Source organism: Austrofundulus limnaeus, unplaced genomic scaffold, assembly GCF_001266775.1.
Source record: "Austrofundulus limnaeus strain Quisiro unplaced genomic scaffold, Austrofundulus_limnaeus-1.0 Scaffold240, whole genome shotgun sequence".
NCBI classification, from domain to species: domain Eukaryota; kingdom Metazoa; phylum Chordata; class Actinopteri; order Cyprinodontiformes; family Rivulidae; genus Austrofundulus; species Austrofundulus limnaeus.
Genome location: NW_013952642.1, coordinates 44,522 through 54,575, shown reverse-complemented (window position 1 = coordinate 54,575; position 10,054 = coordinate 44,522). Strand labels below are relative to the sequence as shown.

The window sequence follows — 10,054 nt, the reverse complement described above, 5'->3', positions numbered from 1 at the left end:
TACTTTTCTAATTAGTTTTTGAGATGTGGTTCTGTACTTTTATTATTAAAAAGATTGTTGTTTAGGTTGTTTTCTTTATCAGCTGCCCAAAGACTCAGTTTATTACCAAGGCCTCAGGTCATTTGGGCAGCAGGTGTTTGGTTTACATTTTAGGACTGAGAGTTCTCAGAAATGCACAGCAGGGCCGATCACAGTTYGTGGCAGTGATGGCTGCCACCGGAAGGGGCTGCCACATGGTGCCAGAGGCTACTAGACCATCTTCCACAGTGGCTGCTGCTGTTTTGGGGGAAGCCCATGCCAATGTTCGCCATAACAAGTTATCATAGTTATTAGATAGCCTTTTATTCAAAAAACGACTTTTTGATAATGTTGTCATTATTTAAAGGGGCAATATCATGTAAAAATCAACTTTTTTGAGTTTTATATCATGCTATAATGTTACACTCTCATAAAAAAAACATGCCCAAAGCCTTGCTTTGACTCATTCATGTATGTTTGAAAAATCCTGCAGCGTTTTTAGGAAGCCATGCTGAGGAGCAAAACGACAGGTGGGGACCAGAAACGCCCCTTGGACGTGTTTTTAAGCCGAACTTTCTCATGGCAGAGCTCACCCCCTCCCCCATCACTCCTTCCCCACACACCCCGCCCATGACTCCTGCAGGCTCTGGGTGAAACTGAAAGTGAAACCTAACTGTCTGCTGAGCTCTCAACATTAGTTCTCACTCAGTGAAGCTCTTTTCAGATTNTATTACTAATTTTAAACATTTCACGTTAATCAACTAACATTAAATTCATTGACTGAAATAAACCTCGCCAGCTGAAACAAATTTTGTGAGCACTTTTCATCAACTGGGTGTTTTTCGTGAGCAGATAAGTTTTGAACAAAGTTCATGCATGTTTGTGAGTTTAATTCTTGGCTGCTCTCCATCCAGACAGATAAAGTGGTTTAACCAACAGTGGAAACCTGTTTCTAGAACAAATAAGTCTAAAAATTTGATTTATTGATTTTATCTGCCATTTCATTTTAAACAGGAATGCGATGAACTGCAGAGACATGTAAACTAGCATTAGTCACACTTTTGCTTTGTTTATGCTTCAGAATAACTGTGAAACTGGGAATTCGAGATCACGGGTATAGCAGCAATTTGTTAAACACAATTTTCAACCATTTAATTCATTTATTCATTTAGCTTAGCTTGACCCAAGAGAATGTCCCAGTGTTGTGGAAGACATCCTGGTTCCCGTACCAAAGAAAATTCACCCATCAGCCCTCAATGACTATAGACCTCTATAGGTCTGAGACTCCTATTGGCCCAACTGAGTAAGCAAACAAGCACACATCAGGACCCCCTGCAGTTTGCTTATCGCCCTGGAGTTGGAATTTAAGACGCCATTATACACCTGCTTCAACAACCCCACCATCATCTGGACAAAGCAGGCAGCATTTCTCACGAACAATCGCCTGGATCAAAAACTACCTGACAAACAGAGCACAGTTTGTGAGACTGAAAGACTGTGTGTGTCTAACCGGGTGGTCAGCAGCACAGGAGCACCACAGGGGACTGTGCTCTCACCATTTCTTTTCACAATGTACACCTCAGACTTCCAGTACAAGTCAGACTGCTGTCATCTACAGAAATACTCAGATGACTGCACAGTTGTTGGGTGAATCAGAGATGGACAGGAAGATGAGGACAGAGAGCAGGTGGACCGCTTTGTGGCATGGTGTGGGGACAATCATCTCATCTTGAACTCAACTTACCAAATTTCCCTCTGGGATCAATAAAGTATTTTTTTTTTAATTGAATTGAATTGAATGTGAACAAAACAAAGAAGATTGTAGATTTCAGGAGAAAGAGTGTTTAATCAAACCTTATTTCGATGGTTGAAGAATATAAATACTCCGGTGTTCATCTGGACAACAGACTGGAGACTCAACAGTGAAGCAGTCTACAAGATAAGACGGAGCTGACTCTTGAGGAAGCTAAGATCCTTCAATGTCTGCAGCAAGATGCTGCAAATCTTTATAAGTCTGTTGTTGAGAGCRTCATCTCTTCTGCCTTCATTGTTGGGGCAGCAGCATCAGAGCCAGGGACCTAAAAAGGCTAAACAACCTGATAAAGAAGGGTGGTTCTGTTCTGTTCTGGGGATGACCTCTGGAAATGAAGGATTTTACATAAMATCAAGAACATTGTGGACAACCYTGACCATCCCCTTCATTAGACTGTCATAGAAAAATTAGGCTTCTTCAATCTTGTTGTAATACAGACCACTACAAAAGATCTTTCCAGCCCACAGCCATCACCACAACAAGTCTTTAGTTAAATGAGTTACTACATCTAATTTCCCTCTGGGATCAATAAAGTATTTTTGAATTCAATCGAATTTTTAGCAGTATTTGCTTTTTTAAAATATAATACCGCATGTGCACTTTTGAAAATCTCTCTGCAACTCTGCAGAACTGGACAGTGAATACTGAAATAAAAAATGGCTTATGCCTTTACAAATGTATGATTAAAACAATACATGCATAAGTCAGCTACAAGTCAATGTTTAATAGAATTGTTTACCAAAAGAACACCTCGCCATGAAAGTAGGATTCCTTGAWGGAGTGCATATTGGCCACTGTCTTGTATGGCAAAGTTTTAAAGTTTAAAAATTTCACACAATCTGTTAGCACTCAGAGAATGTAATGGGGATTACTCTCAGCTACTGCACCAAACTAGCTCAATATCTGCAAGGTTCATGAAACTACACACATTTTTGTGTTCGCAAAGTTTGATTAGCTGTGAAGGCCATCTTGAAACAGTTGGACTCCAATAGGTAATCAGTTGTGGATGTGAAGAATTAATAATTACCAATAATTACCCAATGCATGCTTCATTCAAATACATTTATTGGTTAATTGTATATTTTTGCTAACATTAAAACAGGGTGGGCACTGTTATTGCAAGTACTAAGTAAAAGTCTAATTATCTTCTAACTTCAGCAATAGCCACACAAAATATTAGCTTCATATCAGTAAAATGATTGATTTTTGTAAATTGCATGTTATACAAATATGATTGCTGTTAACGTTTTCTCTTGCAGGGAGCCCTTTTCTCCCACGTTCTTTAACATTCATTGAACGCATCACTGTAGGTGTCCGCTCAGCTGCCTGAAGAAAAATACAACATATAAAAACCTACGGTATTACAAATACCCTCTCATTTGCGAAGTTTTTCATATTGTGTGTTGAGTTTTAATTGCTTGTTTCGGGTTAAATTCCGTTAGCAGTCCATCAGTAATGGAGTGCCGTGTGTTGTCCATTCAGAGTCATGTTGTCAGGGGATATGTCGGGAACAAGTCGGCAACATTTCCCCTGCAGGTGAGTACATTCTGTCTTCAGGTTGCTGTTTTTAATATTGTTTAAGAAAATGACAGACAATCGTTGAAAAGTTCGCTTCTGGACGCGAGTTCCTTCTTCGTTTTCAAAATAATTTCAGGTTGCATCACATAATTTCTTCTGTGACTGAACATAGCAGTCCATTGACTCTCATCAAATACAGTTAAACCAGTATGTTTAATCCCAGAGTTGTATAGTAACTATTACCATTTACTCATTTGTTACTGCCTTTTTTGTTTTGTGGGGGTAAGTTTGTAATTTTAACATTATATCTAATTGTCTAATATATATATATATATATGAAAATATGTCAACTTATTCCTTTAATTGTGTGAATGCTATCAATGCAACTCATTGTTTTCCTTTTTGCAACCTAACTCCTTCTGCAGACTTGTTTTTTTTTAGCCATTCACTTATGTAAAGCTTTACACTTTTTAAATAATTTAACTTTAATTACAAACATTTTCTTATCCAAATACAACAAAATCTCTTCAATTTTCCTTAAAAACATGTCCCTTTGAAAACTTGCAACAATTTGTTTTCTTATGACACTTAATGTTGCTATTTTTCTGCCACTTTTAAATGTTCTGCTATTTTTAGCTAGCCTTTAGCTACTTTTAACTTTTAGCTACCCTTTGCTACTTTGAACTTCACCCAACTTTTTGATACAATTAGCAAGGGTTTTGCCAAATTTTGGCTAACCCTTTTTTGTACTTTTAGCTTTACCCAGTCTTTGGATAATATAGGRCAGAGGAGCCCAAAGTGCGGCCTGCGGGCCAAGTTTGGCCCGCCAAGCCATTTGATTTGGCCCACCAACAGTTGCCAAAGTTACAAGGTTGTAACCTATTATCCAATGTATATACACAGTATTTCCATTGGTCAAATGACTATATAAAAGGGCTGTATACATATATAAAAGGTAGTGAAGGTAGTTTTCATTCATTGTGCTGACTTTATCTTTGATTTTTTTAGGATTAAACGTGAAACATGAAATGACAAGAAATATTTTGTTCAGATTTGACCACACATGTAGATTTGCACACTTTATAAGACCACAAAAACTCATATTTTATCAATTTATGAAAAGTCCCATGAGCCTTTCCTACTTGAACGTATGGCAGACTTAGGTGCACAGACTCAAACAAAAGAGGGCCATTGCACAGCTTAATCGTTAAAAATAAGGGACTTTACTTTAAAAAGTATTTGCATTTCATGTATTATATTACTGTATTTGGCCCGCTGCCCTGGATAGATTTTCATTTTGGCCCCCTCGGGGAAATGTTTGGGCACCCCTGCTATAGGGTTTATAGTTTTAACTAAACTTTTTCTACTTTTAGTTTCTAKCTATATTTCTGCAACTTCTACCTTTCAGCTAGTCCATTGCTATCTTTAGGTTTTAGCTAAAATTTTACTAGTATTTGTCACGCTTGACTAATAGCATTTGGCTTTAGCTCTAAAGGTAGTGTTTAGCTATTTTTAGTTGTCAGCTAATGATCTGTTCAATAACTAAATGACATCAAAGCGTTCAGCACTCAGCATTCACACTATTTTCACAGATGATGCAATGTCTCTGGTTTCCATCCTGTTTGTTTTAGAAACCTGACACACAGGGAAACAAAAAAACATTACCTCTTTGGAAAAGAAAACATGCAAGAACCTGCAAAGCGACTCATTACTTATGACTTATACTTCTCATGTCATTAATGGCTGTTTATAATAGCGGCACACCTTTTAGATGAATAATATTTTAACAATTGAGCAACGTAATCAGACACAAGTAAAAGTCAAGGATTTTTACACATTCCAGCATCTCAGTAGGAAAAAAAATCCTGCTTTCCTTTCCCACTTATAAGGATAAATAYAAAAAGTTGTTCATCCGACTACAAAGTGATGTAAATGTTTGTTTTTTGATCAGCTGAAATCTTCTTTTATTTCAACATTTTCACTTTTTCTGTATCGCTGTACAGTTCCTCCAGCCTGGGAAGTTTTCCTGGCTAACTTAAGCAAACCTTGAGGTATTTAGAGGGGCTGAAAAGAAATTCAGCCCCTTTGGGTGCCAGGGTGAACATCCAACAGGGTTTCTATCCATCACTTCTTGGAAATGTTTGCCTGCTTATGAAGAAAATGTAAGTTAGAGACTCCAGTGCGTCAGTGGTCATACAGTCAGTCCTGTCTGGRGCAGAAAACAGCATCTTATGGGAATAAGGTGAGGAAAAAGTAAAGAAAAAATGAGAATATTAAGTGCAGTTGTGAGGATTCAGACACTGTTACTTTAAAATATCCTAAATGYAACCTGACACTTCACACGTGTTTTATTTGTAGGGACTTAATTGATTAATTAAGTCATAATTTCATGTATAAAAGTGTAATTATAACTTTATTACAGTCACTCGTTCATAAATTTTGGCTCAGACGCCCAGAATTTACCTGAAAACTTTCTTTGGAGCACTAGGCTGGACTTGTTTGTACGGGACTATTCTGGGTTGAAAATCCTCCCCGGACTCCGCATCGTTCACAGCCGAGACCGAGTTGGGTTTTCGGGCTCCCTTGAGCAGTCCATCCTGACCCGAAGTCACATCCTCGCCCTCCCTGGTGCCCTCGAGAGGACATGCTTCTTCCGTCCAGCTAACGCTCAGCAAACTMAGCGTGAACCCCAGCGAAATGCCGATTACCACCGGGCCGAGCGACCGCAGGACAGAAATAAACACAGAAAATCTCATTTTAAGCGTCGGGCTCTATATCCCCGGTCGGATTCGTCCCGCTTCGGTCGCTCCTCCTGTGAGGCGCTCAAACGGGCTTCCGGAACAGCTCAGCTACTCATCAAGTCTGAAGTGAGGTAGGTGATGATCCAAAAAAAAAAAAAAATTGTCTGTATAGAAAAAAGATGCAGCTTCTTCCTTAAATTTCACGCAGGACTGTTACGTGTCAGTCTGGCCGCTACCTGGCTCCTCCCCCCGCCTGCTGTCAGCATCCGAGGCGGAGCTTTCTTGGGTCCGCTGCTTAGGGCGGAGGGATATCCGGCGAGGAGAGCGAATGGTAAGGTGACTGCCTGCGCTCCAGGTGGTGATCCGCCCCCTTTAAACTTCTACAAAAATGGATTAACAAGGTTTTGTCCTCATTTCTGAACATTTTCGGCAATTAACACCATTAAAAACTAAAAAAGGCACACCTTACCTTACTTTATTTTGGATTTTTAATATTTAACCTACAGTATATGCTCATAGACGCACAATTTAACTTATTTCAACTAACTTTTATCACTTTTATCAAATGTAATAGACTTATCATATATGCATTTGTGTTTTCTTTATATCCAAGATAAACATGAAATRTAGATTAAAGTAAACTAATATTTTTATGATATAATTGTTGGTTTAAACACATCTGTTGTAAACTTATGCCAAGTTTACATWAAGTTTGTTCAAAATGTCTCCATCTCCCATCTTTTTGGTTTTACTTCTTTAATAAACCTGTATGACTAAGTACATATCAACAATTTTAAAAGACTTAATTGTTTGGTGTTATGAGATAATCCTTTTAAATGCAAGGGAATTCTTCTTTTACTGCATTTTTATTCTAAAGTTGTCTTGTGATTTTAATATTTACTTATAAATGTAAAGATTATTTTGTGATACTGTTTTTTACAGTTTATTTTTCAGGGGTCTTTTACAAATGACTGTTTGAACAATTTGCATGTTTACCCACAAACATGAGAGGATTTTATTGAGTAAACACAAATGTTTAGTAGTAAATACTCCAGACTCTTTACCACTGCAACTAAGTCATAGCTGTAATAACCCTTAAATAACTGACAGGGATTATTACTGTGAGCCACCGTCACAACACAATCCTTCAATCCTCTTCAATTGTGATGCACAGCTCAATAAAAACTGCTTCATTTAGGTTTTTATTCTTTTTATGGCTTATTAGAAAATTTACAATTAACACAGTCTTGTATTATAAAAGAATGTTTGCAATTTACAACACAATTCTTTCTCCTTTTCTCATAGCTTATTTAAAGTATTCAACCGGACTTAATACCAAAAAGACGTAAAGACTTGACGATTATTAGTTTGGGAAATTAGATTTTCAGTAAAAATGCAGTGTGTGCACTGAGGGCTTGCTTATTTAATTTTGCTGAATTTTTTAAAACTGAGTTGTTAAAGTTTAACAAAGCAGAATAGTAGCTAAAAGCTAAAGAAAAACAATGTAATAAACGTTAAAAGTCAAAAGAAGGTAGAAGCTGAAAGTAGCAGAATTTTAAATAAAACCTAAAAGAAGAAAAAATGTTAGCTGATGGCAGCAATAACAGCTAAAGGTAGCAAACATGTAGCTAAACTGATAATAGTAGCAAAAAGTCAATTAATTTTTTTAAAACAGCCAGAAGCTAAAAATAGCTTAAAGTTAACAAAAAGCTAAAAGTAGCTTCAAGTAAGTGAAGGACAAGGTAAAATCTAAAAGTAGCTTAAAGAAACAGTGGACAAATAATGGTTAAACGTAGCACAAGACTGGCTAAAAGCTAAAATCAGCAGAATAGCAAATTTTGTTTTACCATGTACAATTACAAAGTCTTTCTGATGTATTTTATTCTACTGTAGTTTCTGTACACTATAACAAAAGCTGAAAGTAGCAGAGTGCTCACTAAGAGAAATGGTTGCTAAATGTTGCTGCCGTGCACAGTGGTAAAGCTTATTTTCCAGTTTTAAATGCTAAAAAGGTGAAGAGGTAGCTTAAAGCTAAAAGTTGTTTCAGAAGACAATAGCAAATTTTCTGAAGATTTCAAAAAAGAAAAAATTTTTAAACTTAAAATGAAATGAATGCATTCTAAATATTAGTGAATAAATTAAAAGCGTAAAAGATACCAAAAAATCCCGAAGTCCTTGCACCTATTGTCTGAATGAGCTGATCATTTGGATGAAGGAATGACTAAAATAACACAACGTATGCAGAATTAATTGAAGAGCTAAAAAAACGTACAGAATGATTAAAAGGAAAACAGGATGTGATGTGAACGCTGAATCAGCGATCAAGTGTGAACGCTGAATCAGCGTTCACACACTTAGCCAGTGTGAAAGCAGGCCCTCAGTGGGTCTCAGAAGTTTTTAGTGTGTTTTTTTAGTGTGCAGCTGTCCCTGTGGGAACGTTTCTGATGATTAGCTTTCTGCTCATCCACCTGGTTTGGGCACTTTTCTGTGTGGCCTCTGTGCTTCTCACCCAGGTGTCAGAGGCAGCACGCTTTGTGTTTTGTTCCGGTGACCCTTCAGCTGCATCCCTTCAAGTCCTCTTTCACCCACATTTCATACTGAGATGAGACCCCCTTTCTCTACCAGAGCAGGCCCCCCTCCTCCCCAACGCACACAAACACTGCAGCATGAGAACGGTCGTCGTCGCCTAGTTTCAGGTTAGATTACTCCTTTTTATGGCCTCTTTGTGAAGAATAAAGAGTGTTCTGGTTCTTCGAATAAGTTCAAAAGCATGACGTGTCCCATTATTATTTCTGTTGTGGTTAGATTGTGAAATGTGAGAAAGCCCTGAAGTACTTTTATTTTTTTCTGCACRCACTCGTCTTGTGAAGTCACCGGTGTGCCTGCAGTGTTTTCAGTGTTTGAATATTAAATAAAGACCTGCACAAATCCACGTTACAAAAGGAGGATCATTTGTCTCCWTTATAAAATGCACAGGTTTACTTTTCACTTCAAACTTCTTTCTTCGGTGCTCTAAGACAATTTCTTAAAGTCCTCTAAAATKCAAGTGCAGTTTCACTTTAGATGCAAATATTTAATTAAAAAAACAGTGTATCCCTGTTACATTGTGCCACCTGCTGGTAAACAATATAACAGGGTAAATCTTGCATTTTCATTTGAATTTAAAATTCAAGAATTAGAAAATAGATTTTTCCTATATTTATTACTAATTTTAAACATTTCACGTTAATCAACTAACATTAAATTCATTGACTGAAATAAACCTCGCCAGCTGAAACAAATTTTGTGAGCACTTTTCATCAACTGGGTGTTTTTCGTGAGCAGATAAGTTTTGAACAAAGTTCATGCATGTTTGTGAGTTTAATTCTTGGCTGCTCTCCATCCAGACAGATAAAGTGGTTTAACCAACAGTGGAAACCTGTTTCTAGAACAAATAAGTCTAAAAATTTGATTTATTGATTTTATCTGCCATTTCATTTTAAACAGGAATGCGATGAACTGCAGAGACATGTAAACTAGCATTAGTCACACTTTTGCTTTGTTTATGCTTCAGAATAACTGTGAAACTGGGAATTCGAGATCACGGGTATAGCAGCAATTTGTTAAACACAATTTTCAACCATTTAATTCATTTATTCATTTAGCTTAGCTTGACCCAAGAGAATGTCCCAGTGTTGTGGAAGACATCCTGGTTCCCGTACCAAAGAAAATTCACCCATCAGCCCTCAATGACTATAGACCTCTATAGGTCTGAGACTCCTATTGGCCCAACTGAGTAAGCAAACAAGCACACATCAGGACCCCCTGCAGTTTGCTTATCGCCCTGGAGTTGGAATTTAAGACGCCATTATACACCTGCTTCAACAACCCCACCATCATCTGGACAAAGCAGGCAGCATTTCTCACGAACAATCGCCTGGATCAAAAACTACCTGACAAACAGAGCACAGTTTGTGAGACTGAA

At 37.5% G+C, this 10,054-nt stretch overlaps 2 protein-coding genes across 2 annotated transcripts in view; one reads left to right on the top strand and one right to left on the bottom strand.

The window, feature by feature from the left end:
* chpfa (chondroitin polymerizing factor a) overlaps positions 1–6,535 on the bottom strand; it is a 21,390-nt gene extending 14,855 nt beyond the window's left edge. Inside the window, exon 1 of the mRNA XM_014020090.1 lies at positions 5,813–6,535. Coding sequence (XP_013875544.1) covers positions 5,813–6,105 — 293 coding nt within the window. The 5' untranslated portion in view covers positions 6,106–6,535. The remainder of the gene's footprint in view (positions 1–5,812) is intronic.
* Positions 3,213–10,054, top strand: part of LOC106525760 (pyridoxal kinase) — an 11,418-nt gene continuing 4,576 nt past the window's right edge. The window contains exon 1 of the mRNA XM_014020092.1: positions 3,213–3,367. Coding sequence (XP_013875546.1) covers positions 3,287–3,367 — 81 coding nt within the window. The 5' untranslated portion in view covers positions 3,213–3,286. The remainder of the gene's footprint in view (positions 3,368–10,054) is intronic.